The sequence below is a fragment of the Hypanus sabinus genome, chromosome 9 (assembly GCF_030144855.1).
Source record: "Hypanus sabinus isolate sHypSab1 chromosome 9, sHypSab1.hap1, whole genome shotgun sequence".
Lineage (NCBI taxonomy): Eukaryota > Metazoa > Chordata > Chondrichthyes > Myliobatiformes > Dasyatidae > Hypanus > Hypanus sabinus.
Window position 1 is genome coordinate 41,083,376 of NC_082714.1, and position 15,494 is coordinate 41,098,869.

Genomic DNA, 15,494 nt, shown 5'->3' on the forward strand with positions numbered 1-15,494 from the left:
CACCCTCAAAAGTTGGTGCCTCAAGAAGGGGACATCCCTCATTAAGGGCTCATTAAGGTAACTTGCAAACTCGGCACTCAGGACATCCAAGGTGAGGATTCAAACCAGGTCTGTGGAGTAGTCTGACAACAGTACCAACCAGTGTTAGTAACCTTAAAAAAGGAGCAAGATGTACAATTGAATGATGGCCAAACCACACTCTTTTCTCAATTCATCTGGAAAACTACATTTTGTGCACTTGTGCACTCACGCTAAAGTAGTAAAGGCAAATCAGTAAGTATTACAGTTAACGGTTAGATTAGGGCCAAAATTCTCCTCAGGTCTAACCTGGGCTGATACTTCATCACATGACGTCTTGGCGCCAAACATCTACTCGCCACTCCCCTCCCCCATCGCCAATACTTATATATAATAATTTCATCGGAGTTCCCCCAAAATTAACCTTTTGATCTGTGTGGGCTGCTGTTGATTTTTTAAAGCTTTTCCAGCTCGGAGCCGAGCGCGAAGGGCGTGAGTGGGGCCCAGTTAACACGTGCTTACCCGGGCGGGCAGTACACGATCAGAGGAAGAGCTGGATATGAAGAGAAACAGTCACTGGCTGCCTGATGGTAAACAAAAATATCTCTTCTGTTTGACAAAAAGCGAAGATGTTAATGATTTTTATTTGGTTTGCCAACCCCTTCCCCATGAAGCAATGTTAGACCACGCTTCCATGCCGCTTAGCGTATTCGCTGTAAACCATGGGTGAAAAAGGCAGGTTGGAATATATATCGAAGGAAATTATTAACGGATTATTAGTTATGGAAGCATGGACAGTACTAACCCTATAAAAGCAGTAGCGGGGCAGAGGTTCGTCGTGTTGACTATAAATACTCGGTTCTTCAACCGTTGCCACAGAAACCAGATTCCTCGGGCTTGGTATATGGCAGAGAAAAAATATCGTCTTCGCTCAGCGTAGAAATCGGAGCCGGAGGTATCCTGCCGAATGGCGAGGAACTCCATTACAATTGAGCGCCAGGCTGCGCTTCTATTGTTCACGGCTGTGTAAACGCTCGTGCGCTTTGACAACCCTCACACAAATGAGCATAAACAAGAGTTTGAATGCGTCCGCTTCATTGAGGCCCTTCTCTATTTCGAGTCAACTTCCCCTTTCCCATTACTGCTTTCTGTACCCTCTTCATTTCTCCCGTTTTACAATTTTTTTTCTCTCTTCATTCCCTAGCTTCCCCATAATCTCCAATGACCTGGTTATGTTTCCATGTTTTAAGAATACCAGACTATCGCCATACATGCAAGTTACATTGTCTTGTCATTAGGTAGATATAATTCGGATATATAAATACATTGCATTTAACATAGCAAAAAACTGCATTGACTGTCGTGCTATTACCCAAAATATTTTTACAGTGACTGGAGTGTCCTTGATATGTGGGTGTCTTTTCACTACAAATTAACTTTATAGTTAACGTGACATTGCTGAATCAATACTGATTTATTAAAATGTGTCTAAATTGTACATAAGCAGTAGATATTATGTTTGCTATCCAGTTTAGCTAAAACAAATATTTGAATAGATCACAGGTCTTGCAGCTTCCATCAATTTCTGACGTAGGATGGCAATAAATCAGGGCTTCTTCATGGTAAATTATTCAATTGACAAGACTTGTTAATATATCCTATTAAAATCAGCGGACCGACAAAAAGTACTAAAACAGATAAACCCTTAAATACAATGGAAACTATACAGCCATATTTGCAATAGGGCAAAACTCCGATGTAGTACTGAGTAGAGCAGTTAAAGGTATTTTTTCTTCAGATTTAATATCAAGTAGTATTTAGAGTCACACAGCACAGAAATAGGCCCTTCGGTCCATCTGGTGTATGCTGAACAAGATTCCAACCTAAGATTTGTCTGCATTTGGCCCATAGCTACCTTTCCTATCCAAGTATCATTTAAATGTTATTAATGTACCTGCCTAAACCAGTTCCTCTAGTAGCCCATTCCATGTATGGACCACCTTCTGAGTGAAGAAATTGTCCTTCAGGTCCTTGCTCAGTCTAAACTTTGCCCACTGGTTCTTGATACCACAGCCCTGGGGAAAAGACTGCATTGCTCCTATCTAAGCCCCTCGTGATTTTGTACACCTCCGTAAAGGTCACTCCTCAGTCTCCTACACCTCAAGGGATAATAACCTAGCTTGTCCAATCTCTCCCTGGGATCGGGAGCCTATTACTATCGGAGGTGCACTCAGTGTGGAAATCACAGAGGGTTGGAGTGAAACTTTATTTTAATGCAGACTTCTGTTCTCCTGTTTGAATATCTAGCTGGATATAGTATATGAATTTTGTGGATCATTAAACAAAGAGGACATTTCTTTCATTGTCCTGACCAATATTCTTCCCTGCATCAAGAATAGATCCTTTTTTTTTTCTTTTCTGGTATCGTGGTGTTCACTGAATATTGTATTTCCTTGCATGTGAAAAAAATAATACCCTTCCACAATATTTCTGTATGAAATGTTGAGAAATTTCAAACAGTGAGAAGTCTGGAAATAGTTAAATTAGCTTAACCAGAATGGACTACACCTAAGGGTTCTGAAAGAGGTAGCTAAAGAGACTGAGGATGCATTAGAAGTGATCTTTCAAGACTCACTAGTTTCTGGAATAGTTCTCAAAATTGCAAATATTCAAGAAGGAAGGGAGACAAAGTACAGACCAGTTAGCTTGACTTCAGTGGTTGGCAAGATGTTTGAGTCCTTTATTAATAATGAAGGTTCAGGATGCTTGGAGGCACATGATAAAATAGGCTAAAGTCATCATGGTTTCCTTAAAGGGAAATTTGCCTGACAAATCTGTTGGAATTCTTTGCAGAAATAACAGGCAGGATAGACAAAAGTCAGTAGATGTTTTCAGAGGGCCTTTGAAAGGTGCCATGCTTGAGACTACTAAACAATTTCAGCGCCCATTCAGGAAGATTGGCTGACGGGCAGGAGGCAAGAGTGTGAATACAGAGGGCCTTTTCTCATTGGCTGTCAGTGACAAGTGATGTTCCACAGGAGTTGGTGTTAGGTCTGCCACTTGTCACATTGTGTGATAATGATCTGGATGATGGAATTGATGGCTTTGTGGATGATACAAAGCTAGGTAGAGGAACAGCTGGTGCTGAGGAAGCAGGGAGTCTACAGAAGAACTTGGACAGATGAGAATGGACAAAGAAGTGGCAGATGGAATATAGTGTAGAAAAGTGTACGGTCATGCACTTTGGAAGAAGGGACAAAGTTGTAGACTATTTTCTAAATGGGGAGTGAATTCAGATTAGAGGTGCAAAGGGTCTTAGGATTCCGAGTGCAGGATTCTTTGGTTAACCTGCAGGTTGAATAGGAGGTAAGGAAGTCAATCGCAATGTCAGCGCTAATTTTGAGAGGACTAGAATATAAAAGCAAGGATGTGATGCTGAGGCTTTTTAAAGCATTGGATGGACTACATTTGGAATATTGTGAGCAATTTTGGGCCCACATCTAAAAAAGGATGTGCTGGCTCCAGAGGGTCAGAGGAGGTTCACGAGAATAGTCCTGACAAAGGGTCTCGGCCCGAAACGTCGACAGTGTTTCTCCTTATAGATGCTGCCTGGCCTGCTGTGTTCCACCAGCATTTTGTGTGTGTTGTTTCACAAGAATAATGCTGGGAATGAAATGGTTAACGTACCAAGAGCATTTGGCTGTGTTGCCTGTACTCTCTGGAGTTTAGAAGAATGAAAGGTGATCTCATCGGAAAAAAAACAATTATTGAATGTCTATACAGATTGAACATGGAGAGCATGTTTCCACAATTAGGAGAATCTAGGGCCAGAGAGTACAGCCCCAGAATACAACAATGCCCTTTTAGAACAGAATTGAGGAGGATTTTATTTAGCCAGAGAGTGATGAATTTGTGGAAGTCATTGCCACAGATAGTAATAAATAGTATCCATCAAATCCTCTCACTCAAAAGCATTTTCTTGCACTGGGAGAACTTCATACTGAAAGCAAATTGCTTATCTTGCTACAACTAGAAGAAAAAGAACATTTTTTGAAAAACTATTTAAAGCTAATTTAATTTCACCTGCATTGGTGAGATTTGAGAGATTTCAGCTTTGAAAATGAAGTTAACAGTAAACAGACATGTTGAGAAGTACTGTATATGATAATCTGTGGTCTCAGTAAATGGGATCAGAAATGAATTTACATCTGCCATCTTTGATCTGCAAATAAAAATGTTAAAATTTATTTATAAAAATAATTTTTAATTGACAGAATTAAAATCAGAATTAGGTTTCATACACTGGCATATGACATGAAATTTGTTTTAAGGCAGCAGTCCATTGCAATAATTTACATCTTTAGTAATAGTATAGCAAAGACTGAAAATATTTCATTGGAGCATTATCAATCATTAATTTAGACTACATAAGACAACATAGATTTTAAGAACATTCTAAAAAGAAGAAAGTGGGGTAGTGAGGACTAACAAGAAACACTCTTGGCAGCTAAAGGCACAGAGTAAGTGGATGAAGCAATTAACATCAGTGGCCAAGGAGCTCAAAGTAGAAGAGTCTAGATCAGGCATGGGCAAACTACGGCCCGCGGAACTTGATGAAATTATATTAATAAACCTTGTTAACGTTTTTTCCCTGCAATTCTGGCATTTTCCCAATATTTGACGCACTCTATATACATTGACCTTTGTTGAGGTGCAGCGTATTACTCCACATTTGCGCTTTACTCTTTGTTCGGCTCAACCTATTTGTGTGAACAGGCGTTCAGCATCATGAACATCAACAAAGCCAGCCACAGATCCAAGTTAACTGACCAACACCTCAGATCCATCCTGAGAATCGCCACAACAAAACTAAATCCAGACTTTGATGCGCTGGCTAAAAAGGGAGACCAACAACACTGTTCCCACTGAAATTAAAAATAAGTTTCTTCGTTGTGTTATGTAAAAAATGCATTTGAAAATATTTTTTTCAATAAGCCTTACATGTTACATGTCATTTCTGTTAAGTGATGGACATGAGTAGTGCGCAGGTGCATGTACGTTCTCAAAATAAAAAATGCGCTCCAGATCAAATAACGCGCTCCGCATACTGGCGTGCTGTCACTGTTCTGTCTTTGTGCTGGTCGTTGTTGAGTTTTGGCACAGGGGACAATTGAATAAGAAGGAGCGGGACAAGTAGACCTGCATCTCCTACCGTTTTTGAAATAAAGACAGTTAGGAGGAGAGTGATGATGATAATATCTTGAAGGATAACAGAATTTTCAGTGCTTTAAAATAATAACTGTTTCTATTAAAAAAGCTGTATTTTATTCATTTAATTTTCAGTGTTTTAAAAGTCATTTCAATAAATAGCTAAATACCATGGGACTTCAAAGATAGATATTTTGTTGTAATGCATTTGTTCATTTTCAATTTAAATTAAAGCACATGTTTTCTACATATTCCCTGATATTTTATTTTCTCTTATGAGGTGTATTACCAAAACACTCCGTCCATCTGCTCCTGGTCCATCCCCCCTGTCAAATTTTAGAACCCTTTGTGGCCCACAAGTCAAAAAGTTTGCCCACCCCTGGTCTAGATGTCTGAAAGAAGAAATGTGAAGGGTTGAAGTCATGAAACAATGTGAAAATCAGGATTTGAATTTGTTAAAGCAAAATTCATTGTAAGTTAGTGACTTCATTGCAGAAAGACTTGGATTTAAATATCACCTCTCATAACTTTGGTCATCCAAAGGACTTTTCAGGTAATAAAGAATTTCTAAAGTGTAGCCACTGTTGATGGAAATACAGCTACCAGTGCACAGAAACAGCAATGTAAAAATAAATGGAAGCTCTATTTTAGTATTGTTGATTGAGAAATATTTATTGCTGTTAAGAATAAGGGATCTGCTATTTAAAATAGATGAGGTGAATATTTTTCTTGGAAATTTTGGAATTCTTCCACAAAGGGAAAAATATTTAATTAAAGCATTTAAGTTTTTTTTATTACAAAGTAGATGGATTCCTGATGGGCAAAGGGGGTTGAAAGGTCAGATATGCCATGATCGTTTTGATTGGCAAAGCAGTGGGCCAAACTGTTAACACTTAATTTGTATGTTCCTAAATAACAGAATCTTTGTCACATAATACTTTACATTGATTGGCAGTTTTCCTCAGCATTAAAGCCTAACAATTCCACATGGAGCAAGATGAAGTTTTCTCTTAAATTCAGTCCTCAATCTATGAAAAACAGAAAAAAAAGTTTTGTGGGAAAAATATATATTTTTCTAACAATTATGAAAAATCCAGTACTATTTCTCTAAGTTAATTTAGAAACACACACAGCAACCCAAATCACCAATGACTTGACTAATCCAATGCAGTCATACACTGAAAGAAATTAAAACCTTTTTTCTACTTTCTCTACTGTGGATGTTATTCTTTTGTTTGTTATGCTCCATTGGTATCTCAAGCTCCCTGGTATCCAAAGACAGATGGATGTTTGATGTGTGGACAGCAAGCACCTGCAGGTAATTATATCAAAGAGCAATCAACCAAATCTGGACCTTACTTCAGCCTCTGGCAGGAACTGATCTGAAATGCCAAGCTTGTCTGATGATGTTTCTGTCCTCTCTAAAACATTAAGTAACTGCATTTCGTACAGTTCTGCTTGGGCTGTCTGTTAACTTAATAAAAGCTGGGGATCAAACCAGTGATATCTCTGGACTATAGATTTTAGATACATGCCCATAAAACCTGATGGATTGTTCTTGTTTAGTTGTCAGTCAGAATCAAGCTGATGATTAGAAATTATTAATATTCAGAAGTGGTGCATGTAATTTAAGTCTGTTGTTTGCTGATAGGCCAAGATGATTTTCTCAGGAGCAGAGAATTACATCTACTAGAAATCTGAAATAAAACAGAAAACACTGGAAGCAACATGTTTGGCAACACCTGTAGAGAATGAAACTAAATTAACATTTCAGGTTCTGATGAAAAATCATTGATCTTAAATCACTGTATTTCTCACACATTTGCTACTGGAATTGCTGAGTATTTCCAGCATTTTGTGACGTACCTGCCTGGGCTTAAATTTTCTGAGGGTTGAAATATTTGATTGTATCTACTTATTGCCAGTATCCTTCGAGTATTCTGCTTGTAATTTATCATCAGACATAACTTGTGATTGCCTTGTAGTGCCACTTCTCAAGCGAAAGTTCATGGGTTTGAAATTAGTTGAGGTTCCTAAATGGACTTTAAGACGTCTGCTTTCTCCAAAATCTATCCTCGATGCTCTCTGCAGAGGTAAGTGTGATACAAAGTATCATTCAATGCCACCTTAAGAATTCATAAATCAGAAAAAGCAAGAGTTAGCTTTTGATCATAGCTTCTCTTTAGTAACTATTCACTCTAATTCCAACATTTAGGCCACAATGCCTATTATAAGAAGTACATCGATGTGAAGAAAGGTGGGATTGGTGGAGCTGCAATGTTCCTAATGGGCTACGTTGTAATCAGCTACATATGGGAATACAGCCACATTAGTAAGTAGATTTAGGGGCCTTACCAAATTGAATTTTATTTACTTACTTGTGTTTAACCCTGTATTCTTAAAGAGCTGCACACACTTAAGCAACTTACCTCTATTCTCACCCTGTTATGTGTGAAATTCTCAAGCAATGGCATTGTTAGCAGGGACGGAGTCCCACAATCAATGGAAGTGTTTAATTATCAAAATTACTAATTTTCACCTCCTTTTCAATCCTCAAGTTTCATGTTATAATGAGAAAAAGGTGATAGTTTTAAACCAATTACTTCCCTAATTTCTGATTTAAGCTATTCTCAGAATTTTAATATTATTTATCTTTTATTACATTTGCACAACACATAAATCTCAATTTTTGACAATTGCAATAGGATAAATTAAGATACCTGCAAATATACAGTGGGATCCTTGGTATCCAGTAGCTATGATGTAGTCAGACTAACTGTATAGCCAATTATGTTAAAAATAATCTCATAGGTAGCAATCTCTAGAAGCAGAAGCACTATTTTAATTAACCTTAACATTTACCTAGTGCTTAATAAAGATCAGTCTAATCAAATGTAGATTAAGCTGGAAGCTGAAATATTTGAACTCTTAAAAATGCTTATTTTATTTCAAATCCTTTCATTAAAAATTCCTGTGCATCCAAATGGACGTAATGTTCAGTCACGGTAGAAAGATGCAAACCACTGATTTCATCATGGGCTCCCTACTATGTATTTAGTGAAGTATTTCACTAGTTGAAGGGCTCTGCGTGTTTTCACAGTTCAAAGTGTGTCTGGTAGGATCAGGGATGGGCATTAGTTTAGAGGCCATTAGCTGAGGAGTAGATCAGCAGCAGTTCATATTTACAGTCCACAAAATACTTTTATCCATCTCTTTCAACCTTGCTGGTGTAATCTTCTATTCTTTTCTCCATCCTGTGATTGAGTGGAATCATGATTAGGTCAAACCTGTTCAATCTCTTCAAAAGCTGGCTAACATTCAGATTTGTTTTGCCATCACACCTCACACATTTGTTAATTGAAAACAAATCACTTCAGAATTTTCACCTAGTTGCTAGTTACTGTAGTTGTTCTGTGGCTGTTGCAGGTTGCAAACAATGCCAACAAATTATATTTGCTACATGACATATGAATATCCTTCCTGATCTTGGGCACCATGTAGCAATGTAGTGATTAGCATAATCTTTTACAGTGCCAGCTGTAAGATCAGGGTTCAATTCCCATCCACGTCTGTGTAGAACCTGTAGATTCTCCCCATGACTGTGGTGCTCTAGTTCCTCTCACTTTCCAAAAGACTTATGAGTTAAGATTAGTAAGTTTTGTCCTGCTATGTTGTACGGTGACACTGCAGGTTGCATATCCTCGGATCCTGTTGATTATTGACACAAGAGATAGATTTCACTATATACTTCAATGTGTGTGTGACAATAAATTTAACCTTTATTGCTAGAGTTAATTCAGTCATTCAAATTCCATACAGTAGACTAGACTCTTAAGGAAAGACCAGTGTGTTCTTTAAATCATGGTATGGCCTGTGTGTGTGCTATAATTATTTTTTCTCAGGAAAACATTCAAGTTCAGATCGCTACCTTTGCTCCTAGATTACTGAAAACAAACTCAGTAGCTGATAAATGCCAGTCCCTTGAATTGATACTTGTATTTCTCGTAACAAACTTGTTAACTTTATTGTTAATTTTGAGTTTATTATTTTAGATATTTGGTTCTGATATTCAGTTGAAAGGAATAATTCATTTTGATTAGCTTTTCTCAATATTTTGAAGCAAAGAATAATGTAGAGATTATCCTGAGTTGAAAATATTAATTTTGCTTTTATAATAAGCTTGGTCAGTTGATGTCAAATTTGGTATAGATAAGAAAATTCCTCTGATAGTAATTTCAAGAGGCAAAATTTTAATTTCTAGTCTGTTTTCACTCTCTAAGAAATGCAAAATAGCAGAGTGGAGCAGTGTCACTTGCAAATTCCAAATACAGCACTGTTCTAGATGCACTGACCTAGCTCCAGCTGTATACCAGAGATCCAAAGTAAAAAGTAGTTAAAACTACTCTTGCAATGGAAAATTAATGACAAATATATAATTATAGGTTTTATTCCTGTGTATTACAGAGAATGATCGCTGGAGGAAATATCACTAAACAGCTCTATTAACACATGACAGATCAAGGAAATAATGCAAAGGGAAATACTTCATGATTACACACCAGTGAATTCAAATAGTCGTTGCTGAACTGAAACTGTGAATTGAAACATTGTTATTGTAGTTGGAGGAGGCAGGGTTCTTCACAAATTGAGGACAATAAAATTTCCTTTCACTTTCTTTCCTAATGTTCCTTGGCATTTGGTAATTTATATGCGAGTGTTAATTGTCAAAACAAAAAGTTTCTTCATTTGAAGAATTTAAATGGTATAGGCCTGTATTTGGCTTCATTTGAGGTATAACTGTTGATGCAAAATAAACCATCCAGGGAGCACCTACTTCAAAGGCCCAAGTATAAGTTTATATGTGAAACTTAATTGAGTGGATCATTGATCAGGCCAGGAAACAAGATACCCCAAACTCTTTAAAGGTTCAGAAGCAGGTTTATCATCACCACCAGCATGTGCCATGAAATTTGTTAACTTAGCGGCAGCAGTACAGTGCAGTAGATGATAAATATAGAAAATCAAATAAATCAATTACAGTAGTATATGCATTATATTAAGTAGTTAAATCAAAAATAGTGCAAAACCAGAAAGAAAAAAGTGAGGTAGTTATTCATGAGCTCATGGGAAGAACCAGTAGCAGCTTTGTACCTTCATTTTCTACAAAGATTGTGCCTGGGCTTGAAAGACCAAGTAATTACATGTCAATTAACCTAATAATGTTGGTGGGCAATTTACTGGAAGGATTTCCAAAGAACAGTTAATCATTCAATAAGTTAAAGGTAATCAGAGATATTTGGTATTAATTTAGGAGGTCAAAGCATTGCCTGATTAATTAGTGAATTCTCAGAGTTCAATGAAAGTAGTATAGTTGTAGTGTACATGAAAACGGCATGTAATAAAGACCTACAAGACAGACTTAATCATAAAAGTGTGTGTTAATGTATCCAAGAGAAAATGGCAAATTACAAAGAAATGCAAAGTAGTATCATGGTTGCCAGGAATTTCTAGAAATACACATGGGAGTTTCATGAGCTCTGTGTACATGGGTCTACTGATTCTTAGCATAAATTAATAATTGAGACTTGTAAGTTTGCAGATGCTACCAACATTATCAGTGAGCCAACAGTGGGTGTAACTTGTAGCCTGAAAGATATAATCATAGACTGAACAGGTTGGTACGAAAGCAATACTGTACTTAAAATTCAATATGGAGAAATGTGGGTTAATGCATTCTGCAATAGCAAACAAAGCAATGGAATTCATAATGAGATTATAGAGCATAAGGACGATATTGGTGCACAGCTATAGATCCCTGAAAATAGCAGGGTTGGTAGATAAGCTAATTATGGATTATGAAAAGTTATGTATATCCTCTGAGAGTTTATCAAAGAGATCCATCCCAGGAAACCTTATCTGCATAGCTTCCAAAGGATCTCACAGGAATAAATATGGATTCTAAAACTGTACACAGTAATTATCAGCAAACTGTAAAGTTCATCAAAACCTTTCAACTTTTAGTATTATATCCTTTGCAATAAAAGCTAACATTCCATTAGTCTATTCAGATCCTTGCTGTACTTGTACCCTAACCTTTTGTTTCGGGTAGGACTCCAGATCCCTTAACATTTTGTCAGCTCACTGCATTTATATTTTGTTTTTTTTTAATCTCCCTTCTGAAGTCCACCTACTTTTTAATCCACTCACTTTAACCTATTATATTTACAAGTTGCTCACCACTTACCTTTCTATCATCAGCAATATACAGTTGCAAGAAAAAGTTTGTGAACCCTTTACAATTACCTGGTTTTCTGCATTAGTTACTTATAGATGAAGATTGGACCACACTTTAAGTCAGAATAATAGACAAACACTATCTACCTAAACTAAACACACAAATAATTGTACTTTTCATGTCTTGATTGAACACATTGTTTAATCATTCACATCAGTCTGCAAAACGTATGTGAACCCTTGTATTTAATAACCAGTAGAACCTCCTTCAGTAGCAACAAACTCCATTAAACATTTCCTGTAACTGCAAATCAGACTGGCACCATGGAGAAGAGGAATTTTAGACCATTCCTTCATACAAAACTGTTTCAGTTCATCAATATTTTTGGGATACCTTGCATGAACAGTCCTCTTCAAGTCATGCCACAGCATCTCAATTGTGTTAAGGTCTGGATTCTGACTTGGCCATTCCGAAACATGAATTTCTTTTTAAACCATTCTGTTGTTGATTTACTCGTGTTTTGGATCGTTGTCTTATTGCATCATCCAACTTTATTAAGCTACAGCTGACTGACTGCTACCCTGACATTCTCCTGTAAAATGTCTTCATACAATTTTGAATTAATTGTTCCGTCAACAAATGCAAGCTGTCCAGGCCCTGAGACAGCAATGTAGCCCCAAACCATGATGTTCCTTCCACCATGCTTTACAGTTGGGATGAGGTTTTGGTGTTAATATGCAGTGCCCTTTTGCTTCCATTTCTGCCAAAAGTTCCTGTTGTCTCATCCGTCCACAGAACATTGCCCCGGAAGCATTGAGGACATCCAGGTGGTCTTTTGAGACAAGTGCAGCAATGTTTCTTTGGAGAGCAGTGGTTTCCTCCATGGTGTCCTTCCATGAACACCATTCTTGTTTAATATTTTTCTTATAGTGAATATATGAACAGAGACTTAAGCAAGTTCTGGAGATTTCTGCAGGTCTTTTGCTGTTACCCATGGGTTCTGTTTCACCACCTTCAGTATTGCATATTGTGCTCTAGGTGTTTATAGGACACCCACTCCTAGGAAGAGTAGCAACTGTACTGAATCTCCTCCATTTATAGACCATCTCTTACTGTGGACTGATGAACACTCAGGTCTTTAGAAATGTTTTTGTAGCCTTTTCCTGCTTCAGGGATCTCTACAATTCTTCTAAGGTTCTCTGAAAATTGTTTTGATCAGGCATGGTGCACATAAACAGGTCTTTCTTAAGATCAGGCTCCATCAGTAACCTGACTTTGTGTGCCTTTTTTTTATAGGGCAGGGCACCTCTACAACCCACACCTCCAATCTCATCCCATTGCTTCCAACACCTGACTCCAATTAGCTTTTATAGAAGGCATGATCCCAGAGGTTCACATCCTTTTTTGAAGCTAGACTGTTTAAATGGTGTGTTCAGTATTGATGAGATGAGGTACAATTGTTAAGAGTATTATTAGTTTAGGCAGATTGTGTTTGTCTATTATTGTGGCTTAGTTGATGATCAGACCACATTTTATGAGTAATTAATGCAGAAATCTAGATAATTACAAAGGATTCACAAAGTTTTTCTTGCAACTGTACCTGTTTATCTTTAAAACACGAAGGTTCCAGCAATTATCCCGATGGCACTCCACTAGATTTGAAAAATAACCCATTTATCTCCTATCAATATCAATGTTTACTTCAATGTCATCTGCTCTTATGCAGGCAACAACTTTATAGATATAAAAATATTATCTACTAGTTCCCATTTGATACACCCTCAAAGAACTCAAACTCAAATTGTCAGTTTCATGAAACCATACTGGATCTACCGAATTGTTCTATGATTTTATAAATTTCTACTAGCTCTTTGTAATGGATCATTGCAATTTCCCAGAGACAGATAAAGTTATGTTTTTTTAAATCACTATTTTTATTGCAACACCAACAAATTACATTCAATACAATCAGTTGCCAATTACATTTTGACTGTTTAACCCAGCCACCCCCCAACCCTCATCCCCCTCTCCATCAACCAACTAAATAGTAGTGCATACACAGACAGCATTTCTATTCTAACAGAAGATCTTTTAAGTTAGATATCAAATTTGTCCACATTAAGATTGTGTTTGGTCGTGCATCATTTACTCTTGCTGATGATAATTCCAGGTAAGAAATGTCCAAAAAGCTCTGAAGCCAGTGAGTACTTGAAATATTATGAGGAGGTTTCCAACGCTGGACTACAATCTTCTTAGCAGTCAGGCCTGCCAGCCAGACTTTGTGTATTTTTTCCATAAGGGAAAGGTGGGAGTCATCATTTAGAAGATGTACAGCAGGGTCTATTGGTAATCCTGTTCTGTAAGAGTTCTGATAACCTTCCCCCACAAACCAAAATCCTTGGATATTCCCATACAACATGTATAGAAGAGCTAACGGTTCCATGGGGGGCAAAATGAGCAATGTGTATCAGGAACCAGTCCCATTTGATGTCTAATTCTCGGTGTTAGATATGCTCTTTGACAAAATTTCAAGTGTATATACCGATGATTTGGGTTTTTCAAAGCACCGGCAGCATTATCCCAAATCGCATCCCAGTCTAAGTCTTGTCCCAATTAAAATGGGATGGTCCTTTAAATCTGACCCCCAGGGAACCCCATCGGCTCTACAAGCTGATCTTACTCTAAAGTAGAAGAAAAGAGAGTGTTTATCAATATTATATCGAGATACCAGTTCTTGAAAGCTAAGGATAGTACTTGCCCCATTAATATCTTGAAGAGTAGTAATACCTTTATCCTCCCAAGTTCTGTTCGTGAATGGATCCCCCCCCCCCCCGGATAGAAAATGATTATTGTTCCAGAATGGAGATGACTTGTACCATATGCTTTAAAATTTTAAGAATTTTTCAGCTGCTGTAAACACTTGTAGCATATGGGTTAAAATTGGACCATAATACAAATCACATTTTTTGGTAGACATACCTATAAGGAGAAAGTCCTTCAACCTTATTGGTCCTATTAGCTCTTGATAAAGTTATGTGCTTTATAGCTGGCAGCTTTCTGGCTTCATCCTTTCTTGCAAAGCATGTTACACTTGCAGATTTCCAACATCTGGGACCTCTCAAGGAAGTTTAGTAGGTTGCAATCAACAGGTCCATGGAACTTGAGAGCCTTTAACCACATTAGTTTACCCAAGTAATTTTTAAATGACAGATTGCTCTAATCCCCATCATCTATAATTGGGATTTTAGCTACCATATATATATAAGCAGGATATTGAGAGATATTAAAGAGAATTCTCATGATCCCTTTGAGCCTTTTTAGTTGCTTTCAAACATCTCCCTACCCTTACAGTTACAGATTGGCTTTAACACCTGCTACTTCTTCTTTGAATGCTTCACACTGTGTAGATGTAACCTTATCTTCAAGTAGATGCCCCCAATCTACCTCCTTATGTAAATAAAATTGGCCTCTCACCCACAATTTAACACCTTTGTTACTGGTCGATCCCTAACTTTTTCCATTATTACTTTACAGAGACACGGTCTGTATCTAGAAAGTAATTTCCCACTGACACTCCCTCCACCTGACCCACCACATATATTCCCCAGGGTCCAGTAATGTTACTTCATTCGTTATTCTCCTTAACTACTAAATCAAATAGCCTCTGGCCACAACTCAAAAATTCAACCCCAAATCTTTACCACTAATGCAATCCCAGTTAACATTTGGGAAGTTGAAATCCTCTAGTATAACAACACTATCTTGTTCATCAATCTCCTGTTGACTGTTGGGAAATCTGTAATATACCCTGTAAGTGACTTTCCCCATGTTTCTACTCCCTACCATATGGCTTCTTTTGAGCAGCTATTTAGGACATCATGCCATTAGTGAAGTAATGCAATCTGACTAACAGTGATATGACTTGCCAGTCCTGCTTGCCCTTAAACATGTCTCAGTAATGGTAACAATATTGTAGAACCTCCCCCACCACCCTCCACTGTGTGCGGCCTCAAGACCAAGAGGCTTGGAGATG

The 15,494-nt window shown here is 37.5% G+C and overlaps 1 protein-coding gene across 2 annotated transcripts; it reads left to right on the plus strand.

Annotated features, from left to right (window-relative positions):
• Positions 1-466: 466 nt before the first annotated feature.
• atp5mf (ATP synthase membrane subunit f) lies at positions 467-11,407 on the plus strand. Of its 2 annotated transcripts, none has more exons than XM_059978657.1 (4): positions 467-608; positions 7,212-7,319; positions 7,442-7,558; positions 9,691-11,407. In XM_059978657.1, the coding sequence occupies exons 1-4, from the start codon at positions 578-580 to the stop codon at positions 9,717-9,719; spliced, it is 285 nt and encodes a 94-aa protein (XP_059834640.1). In that variant the 5' UTR covers positions 467-577; the 3' UTR covers positions 9,720-11,407. The 2 variants fall into 2 exon arrangements, with proteins under 2 accessions (XP_059834640.1, XP_059834641.1); XM_059978658.1 differs by lacking the exon at positions 467-608 and adding an exon at positions 6,488-6,544.
• The last annotated feature ends 4,087 nt before the right edge of the window (positions 11,408-15,494 follow it).